Source organism: Cervus elaphus, chromosome 23, assembly GCF_910594005.1.
Source record: "Cervus elaphus chromosome 23, mCerEla1.1, whole genome shotgun sequence".
Lineage (NCBI taxonomy): Eukaryota > Metazoa > Chordata > Mammalia > Artiodactyla > Cervidae > Cervus > Cervus elaphus.
The window spans coordinates 30092310-30111015 of record NC_057837.1 but is presented as its reverse complement, the minus strand read 5'-3'; the positions used below and the strand labels follow the sequence as shown (position 1 = coordinate 30111015).

Genomic DNA, 18706 nt, shown 5'->3' with positions numbered 1-18706 from the left:
CATGGACAGAGGAGCCTGGTAGGCTACAGTCCATGGGGTCCCAAAGAGTTGGACATGACTGAGTGACTTCACTCTAGTATTCCTGCCTGGAAAATTCCACAGAGGAGCCTGGTGGGCCACATTTATGGGGTCAAAAAGAGTGCTTGTGCTTGAACACAAGCAAGCAAGCATTTGAGTATTATAGTATATAGATATAAATTATCAGTCCTCTGGTATCCACATTGTACCACTTCAAGTGATTTTACTTCCATTTAGGTCTCTTTACTGTCTCAAAATATCACCATCTTGAGTATCTTGAGATTTCCTCTCTATTTGAAGGATGTTCTTTGGCCACTGTTAAAGGTATGTCTGCTGGCAACGAATTCTTCTAGTTTTCATTTGTCTGAGAATGTCTTTATTTGCCCTTCTTTCCTGAAAGAAGCTTTACCAGATACAGAATTCACAATTGATCGTTCTTTTCATTCAGCTCTTGAGCCACTTGCTTCTGGCCTCTGTGGTTTCAGGTGAGCAGCCTATTGTCATTTGAATTAGTATTTCCCTGTAGGTAATGAGTTGTTTTTCTGTGGCTACTTTTAAGATCTCTGTCTTTAACTTTGGGAAATTTTATGATGATGTGGATTTCTTTTGGCTCATCCTCTTAGAGTTCACTTGGCTTCTTGAACCTTCTTAAATCTCTGCCAACTCTGGGAAGTTTTCAGTTATTGTCTCTTTCAGCCCCGCATTTTCTTCTTTCCTTCTGGGTCTCCAGTGATATGAACGGTGAATCTTTTATTGCTGCCTCACAGATCCCTGAGGCTTAGTTTTTTTTTCAGTCTGTTTTCCCTCTCTTGTTTCAGATTGGGTAAATTCTGCTGGATTCTTCAAGTTCAGTGATTCTATCATGTCATCTCCACTCTGCTACTGAGCCCATTCAGTGATTTTTTTTCCTCTAATTTCTGCTATGGTATTTTAAAATCCTTAACAAAGCAGAAAATCTAGGCCTTTAAGTCATCTCTAATACTTGAGCTGCTAATACAGCACAGTAAAGAATCAGTTTAGCTTAACATCTTTAATTTTTAATGTCTGAAAAAAAGGATTAATGAATCAGAAGCACTCAAAAAGCAAATAAATCCATCCCTCTGGAAATTTCTGCTAAAACAAATGCTAGCAATGACATATGTGGTCTAGCCTCTGCAGCTCTATCATTCAAATATAGCTTGAATTCTACGCAGACTTTCCTAGTTACCACATACATACCTAGTTACCACAGCTAACTGAAACAACCCAAACAGTATTGACTAATTTCTTGTATTGAAGGGTGTACCAGTGATGGTGAACAAACACCATCTTTTTTGCATCCCTTTTGATATCTGATAGCTTCAGATTTTCTCAGTCATTCATATACGTATACTTTGGTGCAGAACCAATGCCTTTTACAAGCTTCTAAAAAAAAAAACTCCCAAACTCTATCCCGCTTCACTTTAAGCTGATAAAATTCTTGCTTTGTGCAAAGAAGATGTTAGATGTCACACAGTATCCTTGAGTTGGAAAAGGTAGCATCCTGATCCTTAATGCTCTTATTCCTGCAAAAACAATGAATTGACTTTTATCACTGTCCCTATAAGTCTGTAGTCAATCAGAGAGAAGCATTCCTTCTTAAGAACTTGCTGCCAGGCACCAGCGAGCACTTAGGCTGAAGCACAGCCCCACGCCCTTCCCTGGCCGCTGCCTGGCACGCAGTACGGGCCCCGTGTCAGACCTGGAGGATGGAGCAGGGGCAGTTGCTCTCCATTCTGGTGGAAAGCTATGGTGCAAGTCAGAGATTATGAAGTGAGCTTAAGTGCCTGGATGACACTTGTTTGAGGAGATGTTTATTTGACGTTACCTTTGTTCTTTAGAACTCCAGTGGTAAACTAACTGACTTCCTGAGCTTCTACACACTCCCCTCCACAGTCATGCACCACCCGGCTCACAAGAGCCTCAAAGCTGCCTACTCCTTCTACAACATCCACACGGAGACACCCCTGCTGGACCTCATGAGCGACGCGCTCATCATCGCCAAGCTGGTAGGTGACTCACTCCTGGCTGTCCTGTGTGTGCGTCTCCAGATGTGTATATAAATATCTTGTATTTTCTTCCCCACGGGGGAATTCATTTGAGATATTTCACTGTTGACCATCAGTCAAAAGAACTATTTTGATAAGAGGTTTCTTTAAAAAACTTTAGTAGACTGTTTTCATCATCAGCTCTATTGTAACTTAACCAAAAAGACATTTTGTACAAATCAGAAACTTTTAACCCTTATATAAAAGTACATGGGACTTTCCTGGTGGTCCTGTGATTAAGACTTCGTTTTCTAGAGCAGAGGATGCAGGTTTGATCCCTGGTCGGGGAGCTAAGATCCCCCATGCCTTGTGGCCAAAAAACCAAAACATAAAACTGAAGCAATATTTTAACAAATTCAATAAAGACTTTTAAAAGGTGGTCCATATAAAAAAATCTTTAAAAAAAGTAAAAAACATAAAATTCATAATATAAGGAATATAAGGAAATTACATGATCCCTATATACAGGCATATACCTTGGAGATATTGTGGGTTCAGTTCCAGACGGTTCCGGATCACTTCAATAAAGCAAGTATTGTGATAAAGTGAGCCACATGAATTTTTGGTGTCCTAGTGCATATAAAAAAACAATTCAGAAGTTATCTTCACACAATAGTGTGGTCTGTTAAGTATGCAGTAATAACTAAATAACTTAGAGATCTTGATTTTAAGTATTTTGTTCCCGAAAAAAAATGCTATCCATCATCTGAGCCTTCAGTGAGTTATATTCTTAACATCAGAGATCACAGATCACTGTAACAACTATAATAATAATGAAAGAGTTTGAAGTATTAACAGTAATTACCAGAATGGAACAGAGACATGAAGTGAGCAGATTCAGTTGGAAAAATGGCCCTGATAGACTTTCTCAGTGCGGGGTGGTCACAGACCATCAATTTGTAAAAAACACGGAATCTGTGAAACACAATAAAATGAGATCTGCCTGTATGGGGAAAATGTGAGTGTTGTGGTACAGTGACTAACTGGCAGTAGCAAGTTTTTTTATTCAACTAAATAGTCTGTGAATTTTAAAATTAAGAAATTTAATTAATAAAATTATTAAGAGGATTTAAAACAAAAAGAGTTAAATTCAAAATGTGCCTTAATGGATTTGCATTATTTTTTACTTCCTCAGTATAGTAGTTAGGATGATTGTTAAATTCTTGCTACAAATAAAACATTTTCTTTTCAAAGGTAACAGAAATCAGCAGATGTAAATATTTGGATATAAGTACTGAATGAGAAAATATTGCCTATGAGAAATCGGGAGCTACACATCAAAAGTGTTTTCCTTGTATTCTTCTAGTATTTGATCATTGGAAACATTTTTTTTTTTAATCTATTAGAAGTGGACCCCAAAATCAGCATTTGCCTTTGATTCTTTGATCTTGTAGCTCATTTTCAACTACCTCCTCCCAAAAAGGCTAGTAATAAGTTATTTAAAGTAAAACCCCTGAGAAATAGAAATGCAGGTACTTCATCTGTGTCACATTTTGCATAGTATTAACTAGTACTTTTTTTATTCTGTTTTTAGTATTAAAATGTAACTAAATTTATTTCCCAGTATTAGCCCAAGACAAATACACAATTTCTAGTCTTTACAGGTTTGGTTTCTTGGCTGTAGGTTCAGGTAAGTCAGAACTTAGAAAGGCCAGTAACAGTTCTGGTGATGGGGCCATCTAGACAACTGTTTCCTTCAAAAACTGGGGCAAGCTTTGCGCAGTGGCAGTATCGTAGCCAATGAGGTTTATCCAAGGCGCAATTATTGGTCATTGAAAACCTTTCCCAAAAACTGGGGCAAAACATTTCTTGAACCTTAATATTTTTTTGTCACTATTAGCCATCAGACTGTATTTTTTGATTCAGCGTTTCTGGAAAATCTTGTTGATTCCATCATATTCACGGCTTTCTAGTTTAATAAGATAGTTGTGACCTGAATTATTAACGCATAGTATATATTGCAGACATTAAACCTCATTATAAATGCATATTCAATTCAAGCTACTAGTAGGAGAATGAAATGTTATACTGAAATGCATCATACACAAAATACTCTAAACTTTTAATGCTTTAACATTTTAAAAAATTTTTTACATTGACAGAAAGGATTTGATGTATTCAATGCACTAGATTTGATGGAAAATAAGACATTCTTGGAAAAACTCAAGTTTGGCATAGGCGATGGCAATTTACAGTATTACTTGTACAACTGGAGGTGTCCAGGGACAGAGTCTGAAAAGGTGAGTGAAGTTGATGAGTCTTTGTAAACTTGATAAACTTAACCTGCAAAACCTCATACTTGCTTCTCATCAGAGTGTTGAGAGGTTTTTAGTCTTTTTGTTTTTAGTAGTTTTTTAAAAATATACATCTATGGGACTTCCCTAGCAGTCCAGTGGTTAAGGCTTCGCACTTCCACGGCAGAAGGCAGAGGTTCAATCCTTGGTCGGGGAAGTAAGATCCCACGTGCCAAAAAAAAATTTAATAATAAAAAAATAAAAGAATAAAATAAAAATATACATCTATTATACTACATTATGATTTTTCTTTCTCACTTGTGTTTACTATTCCATCTCTTCCCTCCCCTTAGGTTGGACTCGTATTACAGTAGATGGATATTTCTGTTGATATTTCTAGAACTCTGACATCATCATTTGTTAATACCCTAGTTAAAGATTCCTGGAACTGCCATTCCAAAGAAGAATAAAAGCACAACTTAAGTGACATCGAAGTGTCAGTAACAGAAGAGATGGAAAAGCATCCATTTGTGACCACACATGTAGAACACATTTCTAGCTGACATTAACATCCATCCTTTTTTCCCACTGTTGACCCATTTGTAGGAGGGATGCAAAGAGGGTAAAGACCACATTCCTCTGGTTTTCAGCCTTCTGGCTGTCTCTTGATGAAGACGAAGGTGTTTCTTCCTCTCTCTAGAAAAGGGACCCCTTTTCTATGAACTGAACAGAAGTCACAGAATTGTGTCAGAAAATCTTTGCCACTGTGTGGAGATACACTGCTGCTTTTCTGTTTATGAAGTGATGGTCTGTGGATCCACGTAGCAGAATGAGGGAGCCACTCGGAAAGTGTTTACTTACATCACTGTACACGATCTCATTGGAACCAGCACTTCTGTAACTCAGTGACACACAGTGGGTGTTAAAGTGAAGAGCAAGATAAAAATGTCCTGGGACTCTCTTATTTCTCAAGAAGTCAAGTTGCCAAATCAGTAAACACACAAATTGTACTTGGATCTCCAGCAGGACGATGGATTGGTTCCAAAGCAAGGTTTGGGGCAGACATGAAGTGTGCTCTCTGAAGAGTGTACACCCCTGCCAAACCAGACTTCTGCTCCTGCACAGATTCTAGTTTCTTCTCAGCAACAGCCGGGATATGTGAGGAAAAGGAAATCAAAGCCCGCAAGTCAGAATACATGCCCAGAGGAGTTCATTAGTGCCATCAGGACACTGAGAGTTTGAATGTTTTTTATTACTTATGCAGAATTGCACATATTCCTCTACACTGACTCTAACTTACCATGAAAGCTGTCCTGCCCTAGGAAGATGTCTTATTTGTAAATAAGTCTCATAGTTTTATTACTGATGGTGTTTTTATCTAGGATTTGAAAAACTTCTCAGTGTGCATAAATACGTATATATACTGCCAACAGTCCAAGGGGGAAAGATGCTGGATGAGGCCACCTCAACTGGCCTCGGCTCAAATACCACAAAGTAGATACTTCCTGCCTTTACGTACCAGTGCCTCGGCCGTTCGGTCCATAAACATCTAGTTCCCTTAGACAACAGGATGGCCTTCCTTCATGTTATACGTGGTCAAAGGAAACAATCATACCCTATACCAGGCAGGAGCTGGCAACCTGTGGCCCGTGAACTAAACTCAGCCCATCGCCGCCTTCTGTACAGCCCAGGAGCTAAGAGTGGTGTTTATATTTTTTTGAATGGTTGAGGAAAAAAAACAAAAAAATAACATTTTGTGACACAAAATTTACAGGAAATTCAGATGTCAGCATCCATAAATAAAGTGTTGTGGGAACATGGCCATGGTCATTCATTTGTGTTGCCTGTGTGTGGCTGCCTTACTCTACAAAATACAGAGTTAAGAACTGTTCTGACAGAGACTATGAACCCAAAGGCCTAACACATTTACAGCCTGGCCCCTTACAGAAACAAATTCTGTCGCCCCTGATTTCCCCTAAGGAGCTGAAAGCAAATTTCTGAAGCTTCTGGTCATCCAGTAGGCCAGCTCACAGCTGTGATGCCCTGGGACCTCCACTAGGGGGTGCACGTGGGCCCCCTAGAAAGTGAAAGTGAAGTCGCTCAGTCCTAGCTGAGTCTTTCTGACCCAATGGACTGTAGCCCACCAGGATCCTCCCTCCATGGGATTCTCCAGGCAAGAATATGCCCTGGGACCTCCACTAGGGGGTGCACATGGGCCCCCAAGTCCTCCCTAATTGAGGACAAGTGCTGTTTTCCTCCTTGAAGGCCCAAGGTTAGATCTCTCATATATGATGATTCAAAGCCAGTTGCACTACCATTTTTTTTCCTAACAGGAGCAGGATGGCTTCAGAAGCAAAAGTGAACCAATTCACTGAAACACCAGAATTAAGTAAATGAGATTTTTAACTTAATCTGCAGAAGAGGTTCCAGTTGAGAATCATGTCCCACTCATTTTTATGGCAGCCTTATATGAAGTAGGTTTTCAAAAAATCACTTGATTGCCCCTCAGAAATTTTGTACAGGCTCACCTCATGATGGAACTGTGGCAGTTACTCTATTCACTTACATAGTTGTTGTTGTTATAGGGTTCATATCCTTTTACTCATTTTAAATTCAGTAGTTAATAAATGACTAGCACATCCATCTCTTTATAATGTAAACATGTTGCCAATGAGCATTTTAAAATAGAAAATCAGTAAAACAGCTCATGTTTATAAAATAGCTGTTATTATAGAACCAAATTTCAATGTAATATATAGAGTCATAGATTCAAAAAACCACACTATCCCGTGTCCTTTGTCAGCAGTGGAAACGCTCCAGTCCATGACGTATCCTTGCCCCGCCACCCCCCGCCACCTTTTTGGTCAGGATGACATTCAGTCAATTTAAGAAACAGGTGGCATAATCCACAGATCAACCAGAATTTAGGCTGAAAATAAAACTTTAACCCAATTCCTTCCCTGTAAATTACAGAAAATACCTTTTCCAAACAACACTATAAATAGCAATGCTTTCACTCAGAGCATCAATTATGCTCCACATACTAACACAAATGACCCTGTCAACGACAGACCCACATCGGAGCATACAGGCTCCTCCGTTTACTTTTTTATTCTCTTCCTGCCTCATTTCACCTATTTCTATCATACTTTTTATACATGTTAAAGTTCCAAGGGGAGAAAATAATAAAAAAATTCCAAGGAAGTAAGCTAACCATATAAAGTGGTGAATTCTAGTCAAAATAGCTTACCTGGCATTTTCTATGTTTAGCCTTTCTCCCAAGCCCATACCTACAAAAAAGACAAACTGACAGTAAAAATTAATAACATATTACTTCTGAGAACAGTGTGTTGCTTGGCATTTAGTATCTCCCCAACACAGATGGTACGTCTGCGGTCTAGCCTCATCACCCCCCCCCCCCCCCCGCCCCCACATCCGCCCCTCAACTGGAACCGTGTTTGTGTGGCAGGTTTTCCAAGTTTGGATGGAAAGGTGTTCAGTGTTGCAGGATACAGATGTTCTTGCTCATAAGCGCTGTACCAGCCCTTTAAAAGGTGAATTTATACCAGCCTGGACCTTCGTTTCAATAAAGCTTTGTTTTGATATTCACACTTCTGAATAATCTCTGCACTTGGTGTTTCTAAGCTTCAGCATATCTGTATTCCACAGACAGAAAATTTTACACATGTGAAAGGAATGACACTAAACAGTCACAAGAATATATGTAAAAGTCATTTTATTCATGTCAAGGCTTCTTAATGAGGTGTCGTTTACAACTGTATCAAGTGACAGGTTTATACAAGATTACTTTGAAGCAGTTCTTTTACTTTTGGGTGGTTTTCTTATCTTATTGGGGTTTGGAATCAATTTCTTTATTTTCAGGGGTTGTAACACTACAGCCTGCTGACCCTCAGCGAGCTTTCTCTTGGGTTTAGAGAGGTCTTCAAAGGAAGTGTCCAGAATCTCTTCTTGGCTTTCCAAAGATTCTGTCTGCAGGTTCTCCCTGGGGTCTTCGAGTGTGTCCTGGAGCCATGCCACATTCAGACGGGGGACTCTGGGGAGGATGGCCCTCAGTTCCTCCCCAAAGGCAGTAGTGTTCCTCTTGAACCCCAAGGCCAGGACGCATTTTAAGCCCAGGACAGGTGCGAGCCTCTCGCTGAGCCGGGGCACCTGGCAGGCGGGGACACCTCTGCTGACACTCAGCTGCACCAAGTGTGAGGTCACGATGGCTGGCTTGGCAGACTTACACGCCAAGGCCAAGAGCAGCTCGTTCCTCTCTAGCGCTCTGGTGACCTCGTTGATGCCGATAGCAAGCTGCTTCCTGACATCAGCTGGGGTCCACCCTGACACCGGGGCATCACCTTTGGGCTTTTCTTTCTTCAGATCCTCACCAGTGTCCACGTCTATGCTGCTCATGTCTCCGCTTTGTTGTTTCAAAGGGGGCTGCTTTTTCTTTCTCTTCCTATCCTCAATCTTCTGAAGCCCGAGAGACTGAATTCTGTCCTCCAGGGTGTGCAGTATGAAGTGCATGTCCTCCCTGTCCAGGGCGCCCCAGCAGATGCTGTACGGGTTGTTCAGTGACGTCTTCACAGGTGGAGGTCTCGTCTTCCGCACGGAGCCCCGCCCTGGAGCTTGTGGGGCTGCAGCCATACTGAAAAATCCTTCACAGGGGAGCAAAACGGCAAAGGGAAATTCGTGTTAACAGACATGCGCCTCTTAAGGATATCTTGGTTGTGCTCTTTCTGATTTTTGAAAGGCTAGAGCAAGCCTACTTACATAAGACATGTATATACTTATATATATATATATATGTACGTAAATAATTATATATATTTATGTAAATAATTATATATGTGACCATACACCTAATCTCTCTAAGTCATTTATTTTCCCCATTTTTTTCTATGACTTAGTCTTCATTCATATACAGGCAATTTATGAATATTTTGCCTTACTGTAATCACAGTGAAATTCTATGTTTCCTTTATTGAAAATGTTCCAATGTTGCTACTTATTGTAATTATTTATCTTCTTCAGGACCTCTGGTATTAGTCTGATAGATTTCTGACCATTTTCTAAATTGCTTTCCACTTAGGCTTCTATTTATCCATTCAGCAGATACTCACTGAGCACCTCTACTCGGAGTCATGGGCACTGGGGTTCAGCCTTGAACAAGTTCCCATGACCACCTCTGTGAGTCCCCAAATCCCTCTGCCCTCAGCACAGAATCTCTGAGGGCCCTGGAAGCCTCTGCCATTAAGCAGGTGTGATTTTTAAAGAACTGGGACCATAATATATGCACATGACTGAAAATCTGAATGATTCATTCTGTGCCCTTTTGTAAGTCCTCCTCCTCTCCCTGGACCCTAAGTTCCTTGTCTGTCCTTCCTAAAACACAGATACACAGATTCCCCCTTCCTCTGATAAGTCCGAGCAGGCTGTGCTGTTCCTCTGGCTGACAGTGTGATGAAAATAATGGGAATTTGGTAATGAAATTTAAAGATACTAATCTGTTAAGGCAAAACAGAGGGATGACTGCTGGCAAAATGTTACAGATCACTGTTCTCGGGAGCATGTCCTGATAATCCTGTCCAGAGGCAACTGCATGCTCCTCTCTTCTGTGTTCTTCCTCACTTCCTGGGCTCACCTGGGAACCATAGGCACCCACGTTGCAAAACTGAAAGAAGGTAAATGAGCTACCTCTGGAGAAGTCTGGAGTTTGGGACTGTCCCTGTTTTCAGGAAACCAAATTTTCTCATTCCAGATTTCTCCTCATGCCAGGTCATTCATCCCACAGATGCCCCCCACCCCCAAGTGGCCCAGGCAGGATTAAGGGTGAATATCCCCTCCACTAAACACCTTAAGAGCCTGGCTGCCAATGCTGAGAAGGATGTCAGAACAAGTAAGGCACTTTCTCCAAGAAATATTTGATTCTCACAAAATTCCATGAGTGGAGGAGGAAACAGACTCAGGTTAAATACCCTGCCAGAGTCATAGCTGGTTTCCTAAATCCAAATTCTGTGCTCTTTCAATCCTGGATGCATCTCAAAAATAAGCTGTGACTTTTTAAAGTATATAGATTGTTGGTCCTTACCCTAGGTCTGCTGCTGCTAAGTCGCTTCAGTCGTGTCCGACTCTGTGCGACCCCATAGATGGCAGCCCACCCAGGCTCCTCCGTCTCTGGGATTCTCCAGGCAAGAACACTGGAGTGGGTTGCCATTTCCTTCTCCAATGCATGAAAGTGAAAAGTGAAAATGAAGTTGCTCAGTCATGTCCGACTCTTAGCGACCCCATGGATGGCAGCCTGCCAGTCTCCTCTGTCCATTGGATTTTCCAGGCAAGAGTACTGTGGTGGGTTGCCACTGCCTTCTCCCTAGGTCTGCTGAATCAAAATCCCTGAGAATATGGCAGGGCTCCTTTACTTGTCAAAAGGTTGCCCAGGTGACTCTGATACAGAACTGGGATTGGGAACCATTGCTGCAGGATGGGTACCTTTCCACACTTACATCCCTGAGACAGGGTCTCCTGACCTCTACTGGCCTCTGAAGTTCCTCCTATGTCACTTCACAGAAAACTAAAATTCAGCTCCCTGGAGTGAAAGCTCCTACCTTGTTCCTGTCAGTACGTGAACCATGAACTTCCAAGATGTTCAAGCTAGGTTTAGAAAAGGCAGAGGAACCAGAGATCAAATTGCCACATCCACTGGATCATCGAAAAAGCAAGAGAGTTCCAGAAAAATATCTACTTCTGCTTTATTGACTATGCCAAAGCCTTTGACTGTGTGGATCACAACAAACTCTGGAAAATTCTTCAAGAGATGGGAATACCAGACCACCTGACCTGCCTCTTAAGAAATCAGTATGCAGCTCAGGAAGCAACAGTTAGAACTGGACATGGAACAACAGATTGGTTCCAAATAGGCAAAGGGGTATGTCAAGGCTGTATATTGTCACCCTGCTTATTTAACTTATATGCAGAGTACATCATGAGAAATGCCGGGCTGGATGAAGCACAAGCTGGAATCAAGATTGTTGGGAAAAATATCAATCACCTCAGATATACAGATGACACCACCCTTATGGCAGAAAGCAAAGAAAAACTAAAGAGCCTCTTGATGAAAGTGAAAGAGTAGAGTGATAAAGTTGGCTTAAAACTCAACATTAAGAAAACTAAGCCCATGGCATCTGGTTCCATCACTTCATGGCAAATAGATGGGAAAACGGTGGAAACAGTGACAGACTATTTTTTTGGTCTCCAAAATCACTGCAGATGGTGACTGCAGCCATGAAATTAAAAGACACTTGCTCCTTGGAAGAAATACTATGACCAACCTAGACAGCATATTAAAAAGCAAAGACATTACTTTGCTGACAAAGGTCTGTATAGTCAAAGCTATGGTTTTTCCAGTAGTCATGGATGGATGTGAGAGGTGGACTATAAAGAAAGCTGAGCACTGAAGAATTGATGTTTTTGAACTGTGGTGTTGGAGAAGACTTGAGAGTCCCTTGAACTGCAAGGAGATCCAACCAGTCCATCCTAAAGGAAATCAGTCCTGAATATTCATTGGAAGGACTTTGTTGAAGCTGAAACTCCAATACTGTGGCCACCTGATGCAAAGCACTGACTCATTGGAAAAGACCCTGATGCTGGGAAAGATTGAAGGCAGGAGGAGAAGGGGATGACAGAGGATGAGACGGTTGGATGGCATCACTGACTCAATGGACACGAGTTTGAGTAAACTCCGGTCGTTGGCAATGGACAGGGAGGGCTGGTGTGCTGCAGTCCATGGGGTCGCAGAGAGTCAGACACGACTGAGCGACTGAACTGAACTGTTCCTGTCAGTGGTGCCCACTGCTGTGACTCGGTGTCTGTCTCCTAAACTTCCTTCCAGAGCAGCCCTGCGCATTCCAGTCATCGGAGTCGGCTCTTCCCCTCCAGCTCTGCAAGCTGGAGGCTGCTCATCCAAATCCAGTGACGTGACTGGCAGAGGCTGGCACCAGGTTGAAGGTGGTCAGGAAGAGGGAATTCAGTGACCATGGAGCAAATACGGTGATCTACCAGAGCTTTCGCTTCACACAAGCTACAGTTCACGTGCCTCCGAATTCAAACAACAGGGAGGGACATCCCCAGCAGTCCAGTGATTAAGACTTTGTGCTTTCACTGCAGGGGGCAAAGGTTTGATACCTGGCTGGGGAACTAAGATCCCACAAGCTGCATGACCAAAATCCCCCCCGCACCCCCGCCAAACAACAGGAAGTTGGTACTTACAGTTAGAAGCTCTGGGCATTAGCTCCTCCTGTCTTCAGAATCTAGAGGGGGAGACCAGAGCCAGATAAGTAGAATCTCATGGGATATAATCCAGAACCAAAATGGGAACAAGTAACAGCGCTGGAGAAGGAGAAAATTAGGAAGGGCCTGCTGAGGTGCCTCTGGAGGCTTCTACTGCCCCAAAGATCAAGTGGAAACTTACTAAGGTGACATACAAGGGTTCCCATCTCCCCATCAGCCTTTATCCTTATGCCCCACCACTGAACCACTTACTATTTACCAAGGCCACCAGTCCAGCCTTCCATGGCCTTATACCCATTCCCTCTGCCTGGAAAATGAGTCCCACCCTCAGCACCCCCACCACCTGTCTTACTTGAACAAGTATTTGTGGGTTATACACACTGCACCAAGACAGAAAGATTATGAATTAAAAACAGCTACTGAACTCACTGGGCCTAATGTCTATGAGATAGACTCATCAGCAAAGCATGTGATGCACTTCAAGGTCAGGGCCCTGAGGCCTGACAAAGTTGAGGGGGTCAGGAAGGGCCTCGAGCAGGTGACAAATTTATTCATTTGGCTGCACTGGGTCTTAGTTGCAGCATATAGGATCTAGTTCTTTGAGCAGGATTCCAACAGGGGTCTCATGCGTTGGGAGAACAGGAGTGTCAGCCACTGAACCACCCTGGAAGTGACCTTTTAACCCACATCTAAAGAATTCCCACCAAAAGGAGTACCTATTCGGGAAGAGCATCCCAGGGAACTGCATTAAAGGAAATAATGTCAGTGTCGCTGGGGCATGGATGTGAGAGTAGAGAAATACTGAGAAAGGGAAGGACCAGATGGTGAAGACGCCTGCAACCCTTACAGTGGGAGCGGCTGTCACGTTCAAAGCAGAGGAACAGCACAGCTACAAAGACGGCATACAAAGACCTTGGTGGACTCGAGCCAGGAGGAATCTTTACCAAGACTGAAAGCAGCAAAGAGGAGTCGGAATAGTCCTGGGAAGACATGACAGTGACCTTCACCAGAGTTGCCGGTGGACGGAAACACATGCTAGTTGAAACAGGAGGTACAATCCGCCCGACTTAGTGATCAACTGGGAGTAAAGCAGGGAGGACTCAGTTTCCGGATCTGGTAATCGATCCCCGAGGTCATCTCTCTCTGGTCTGCCGTCTATCTAGTGCCGACCTACTACTCAGCACACACGACTGGAGTTATTTTCTTGTCGGCCTCCACTTCCAGGCTGCGGAGAACAGAAGGGCCGGGTGGGGCTTTGTCTGATTGCTTCTCGTATCCAAAAGACGCGCAACTCCAAACAGAGCAGAGCCTGAGCCCGGGCCGGGACGCAGGAAAACACGCCGGGACGGGGAAGCCCTAGGGACTGGGGGCCTAGACAACTTTGCGCGCGCCTGGCCGAGTCGCCGGTTCGATCCCAACCAGAGCGACCCCGCCGGATCTCACATCCCAGCGCAGAGCCCTCCACTCACGTCTGCCCCGGCACCGACTCCACGTGGCCGCGCTGCGCGTGCGTAGAGCTCACTCCTTGCCCGGCCTTTGCCTTCCAATGCGGTGGGGCAGGGGATGGAACCGCTCAGAAAACACTTTACATTCTTTTGCATCCGACCACTCCCAAACCGGAGAGTCTGTCTGCCCAGGGCGTCGCGACAGTTTCAGGAGTTTAGGAGCTGGGTGGAGGCGCTGGGAAAGGCCCTCCAGCGGCAGTGCGCAGGCGCAAGGTGTGTCTCGCGAGATCTCCAGTTGCCTGGTAACGGGCGGCCAGCTATCCGCTGTCTGTCCTGGGGACCACTGTACCCGTTAGACTCCAAAGGCTAATTCTCTCTCCAGTCGCCGCTCCTTTCTAACCCAATTTCTGCCTTTCAGCGCCTGGTAGTCTGAGCCCCTCTCGCTTTTCTGTTTTCGGCTTGCCAAAGAGACGCTAAACCAGTGCCCCCTTCACCGCGTCTCTGCCGAATCCCTGGCAATGTGGAAATAAATAAAGATAAAGGGGAGATGGGGAGGTGGTGAGGAAACCATGCACTTACAAGCAACGATGTAGACCATCTTGAGCCTCCGTAAAGAGGCGAATAAAGGCTATCTTGAATTCTGTGACAGCAGTTCAGAGAATTCCAAATACTGTGACTACTTCAGCCAATGGAGGCTTGAATGGTTACGAACGGAGTCGCTGGGAAGTCAGACAATTAATTGTAAGACAGCTGAAGAACATTTTCAAGATCAGGGATCTGAATCTGTTGACTTACTCTTGTCAAGACCGAGACCATAGTTTGCTTCTGACCTAATAAGCCTCCTCCCTCCTCATACCCTTTCTTTTCCTTTTCCAGTCTAACTTAGCACTTTTCTTCCTCTTCTAAATATCTTCCTGTTTTTCTCAATCGCTTCACCGCTCGTTTTGTTTCGCATCTTTGGTCTGTACAGCTTCAATTTTCGTCACCTACATAGTACCCGGCTGGCCGTAAAGTAAACAAAACAAGGAGCTGTGCGTGTGGTCAGAGTATTGCAGGTTACGCGGGGTAAAGTATAGTGTGATTTTTTTTTTTTTTTTGTCAATTAGAAAAATTAAAAAAAACCACCTTAGGAGTTTGAGTGTAACAGGCTTTTGTTTCGTAAAATGAATAGTAACAGATCATCACGATGAACAGTAAACATGCAGTTGTAAAGCAATCTCAGATCACAATTTTTAGCAGCAACCTCTCATTGCCCAACAGAATCCCTCTATTCTTGAAATGTCACTGAATGTCCTGATTCAGCTCTAACCTGTTTCCATCATGTCTGTCGCCTTATTCACTAGAAACAAGATGGGCATTTTGGGTACTGGAAGGCAAAAAGTTCATGTCTCATGATTTTTTAATATAATACTTAAAATCTTCGGTGGCAGCTAGACTTTCTACTACCATTGGTAAAAGCTGTGACACTAGACCCTAAGGCAGGTCACGTGAAACAAGACCTGTTTGTAGACTCAATACTGTGTTAGGTTATAAGCTTCATCAATCATTCAACCCTTGAAAAACATTAATAAACTTTTTTATTCCTCTTTGGCTGAGCCACACAGCACAGCATGAGAGATCTTGGTTCCCTTGCCAGGGACTGAACCTGCACGCCTTGCATTAGAATCTGGAGTCTTAACCACTGGACCACTAGGGAAGTCTCCCAAATTGCTAGTTTTGAATGTAACTTAACCCTGGCTTTTGATTTGGTAAATTGCTGATTATGGCTATCTTTGTTAAATTTAAATTGAATTAGCTTAACTTGTGACGCAGTGATTTTTTTCCTGGCTTCTTATGTGGTCAATGCAATCAGGTATATTTAATGGTGGCAAGCTGAGATTAAAATGTTAAATGTAAGAGCCAATCACAAGGTTATTATTTTTTTTCAAAGTAATGAAAACAGTACTTTATCTACTGTAAAATTGCAGGTTAATGACTTAGTCCTACAGAGTGGCTCTCAAACCTTCAATGAACTCACTGATTTAAAAATTATAAAGTATCATTTCAAAGATTAAATAATAATGAGGATAAATCACATGTTAAGTAGTGCCGCAGAATAGAAGTTTTAAAATTCTCAGTAGAAATTTTTGGATAAAAAGATGAGAAATTATTCAATCAAAGTGGAAGGTAAATATAATTTTAAAAGAATGAAGTATTATGAGTCTTTTTTAAAAAAAAGTATTCCAATAAATATTTTAAAATCTAAAAAAAATAAGTCTCAGATCTAATTTTTAAGCTGTATGACAGAAACACGTCAGATTGAAGTGCTAAAGCAATGGGAAGGAAATATGTGTAAGTTTTTGTCCCTCTAAGGTTTCAGATTTATAGCTTGAGTATCATTTCAGTTTATATTTACTCTATGAAGATTTGCAGCCACTATATACATGTCTCTGGATCAAAACCAGCTAAGGTCAAGATCTTAACCTCATCATCACATGACTCTAAAGCAAACTAATTAACCCTGTCTATGAAGTGATAAAAATAGTACCTGTTGTGAGGATTAGAAGAAATAATCTACTTAAAATGCTTAGCACAGTGCCTGATACATGCAGAGTGCTTCATAAATAGAACTGATGGATCCAGTAGCAACCTGAATTCAGAGATAATAGGTTAATAAAAATTAAGCCTCTATGATTTTAGTGCCTTGTTCTGTTTGAAGACTAAGCAATAAAATTTCCACAAGAATGTTGCTAAAATGAATGCATTTCGAAGGTAATTTCTCTCCCATTTGTATCATGCAAACACTGTAACAGAAGTGTTTTTAAAAAAATTTTCCCATGACCCAATAACCTCAAAACTCATTTCCTTTCAGTGTTTCCTTCTAATTTGTTTCACATTTAAGTGTGCACTTACATTATTAAAATAATATAAATTTTATACTCTGATTTTCTTTTCATATAACATTTTTCCCTATATTTCCCAAACATAGTTTTCAAGTTGTCACTTTAACATATATTTAGTATCTTATACCAATCAGTTTACTTTTTAAAAATAGCTGTTCCTCTGTTATTTTACCCTGGGAACTCAATTTGGTCTTTGAATAACAAAGTGTTCTTTTTATATTCATTCTAGAATTGGACTACAGTTAGGTTTATACGCTTGCCATGATATAAGAGCCATTTAAGAGACCTGACAATAAGTTTTGTCATTAACCACAATTTTTTGTTGAAAGAAAGTTACCAGCTGGAAAGTTTGTCAATAGAATGTAGGAGAATTGAGCAGCAGACTCTTCTTTCCCTCTGGGCATCCTCATCTTTGCTCTGTGTATGTGTGCATTGGAGTTCTCCAGAGAAGTAGAACCAGTGAAGATACAGATGTGAGTTATGGAGCCTGAGAAGTTCCACAGTCTGCTGTCTGCAAGCTGGAAACCTGGAAAGCTAGTGATGTCAATTCAGTCTAAACCCAACGGCCTGATAATCATGGGAGCTGAGTTTAAAAATCTCATTCCAAGGACATGAGAAGGTGAGATGGGATGTCCCAGCTCAATCAGGGTAGCAAGAAACAAGGGGGGCAATTCCTCCTTCCTCTGACTTTTGTTTTATTCAGGCCCTTCATGAATAGCGAAGATTGGCAGGCTGCAGTCCATGGGGTCACAAAAGAGCCAGACATGACTGAGCATGCAGACCCAGTTCGTGGATTGGATGGTGCTCACCTACACTGGGGAGGGGGGATCTTTTGGGTTGGCCAAAAAGTTCATTCAAGTTTTTCCCCATAAGTTGTTATGGAAAACCCCAAAGAAACTTTTTGGCCAACCCAATATTTTACTGAGTCCACTGATTCAACTGCTAATCTTTTCCAGAAGCACCTCCACAGTTCTTGTTGTTCAGTTGCTAAGTTGTGTCCAACTCTTTGTGACTCTATGGACTGCAGGTTTCCCTGTCCTTCACTATCTCCTGGAGTTTGCTCAAATTCATGCCCATTAAATCAGTGATGCTATCTAACCACCTTATCCTCTGCCCTCTTCTTCTCCTTTTGTCTTCAATCTTTCCCAGCATTAGGATCTTTTCCAATGAGTCAACTTTAATACTTTGGCTACCTGATTGAAGGAACCCCCACAGATACACCCAGAAACAATGAAATAATGTTTAATCAGGCCAGTCAAGTTGACACATAAAATTAACCATCACAGTATGATGGTCTCTGTATCATACATAATAATTGTTATATAAACGGTAACGTTATTTTAAAATCAGTGACTAGAATAACTTTTGTGATGAGCTACAAAATCAATGACCTTTTTAGTATGCAGTTAACAAAGCCTCCTACTGAAAGTGGTTAGTCAGTGGTTATTATCTGTCTTCAAAGTCTGGATCTTTTCCAAGACGGGCTCATTGGCTTACACCACATCTCCTCAAAATCCCAAGGACTTTCTGTCCTTCCCCTTTGCCATCCTCTGACTCTTGGCATTGGCCCTCAAGCTTGTCCTCTCAAGCTCACAGTCTAGTGGTGACAGCTCTGATCGTCACAATTCACATAACCACGTGGCAGGAAGCAGAAGTTTCCCTCATGCATTTCTTTCTATCAGAAGGAAAAATCTTCTTAAGAAGCCCTAACAGACTTCATTCTGTTGCTCACTGGACAGTATCAGTCACATGCCCCCACTGAAACCAGTCCC

General features: G+C 42.2%; 2 protein-coding genes and 1 pseudogene across 13 annotated transcripts in view; 2 read left to right on the top strand and 1 right to left on the bottom strand.

Annotated features, from left to right (window-relative positions):
* The window catches only part of NMT2 (N-myristoyltransferase 2), a 57028-nt gene extending 50890 nt beyond the window's left edge, over nucleotides 1-6138 (top strand). The window contains exons 10-12 of the mRNA XM_043882960.1: nucleotides 1878-2045; nucleotides 4187-4324; nucleotides 4672-6138. Coding sequence (XP_043738895.1) covers nucleotides 1878-2045; nucleotides 4187-4324; nucleotides 4672-4692 — 327 coding nt within the window. The 3' untranslated portion in view covers nucleotides 4693-6138. The remainder of the gene's footprint in view (nucleotides 1-1877; nucleotides 2046-4186; nucleotides 4325-4671) is intronic.
* LOC122682359 lies at nucleotides 3796-3973 on the top strand (annotated as a pseudogene).
* A 1899-nt stretch (nucleotides 6139-8037) lies between the features above and the next one.
* LOC122681199 (ribonuclease P protein subunit p38) overlaps nucleotides 8038-18706 on the bottom strand; it is a 68529-nt gene continuing 57860 nt past the window's right edge. The window contains exons 1-3 of one of the 12 annotated variants that reach the window (XM_043882972.1): nucleotides 14077-14311; nucleotides 12587-12627; nucleotides 8038-8992 (exon numbers count right to left, since the gene is read on the bottom strand). In XM_043882972.1, the coding sequence (XP_043738907.1) occupies nucleotides 8123-8968 (846 nt within the window). In that variant the 5' untranslated portion in view covers nucleotides 8969-8992; nucleotides 12587-12627; nucleotides 14077-14311 and the 3' untranslated portion in view covers nucleotides 8038-8122. Of the gene's footprint in view, nucleotides 8993-12586; nucleotides 12628-13454; nucleotides 14312-18706 lie in introns of those variants that run through there. The other 11 variants (XM_043882961.1, XM_043882963.1, XM_043882965.1 and 8 more) reach the window with 11 other exon arrangements.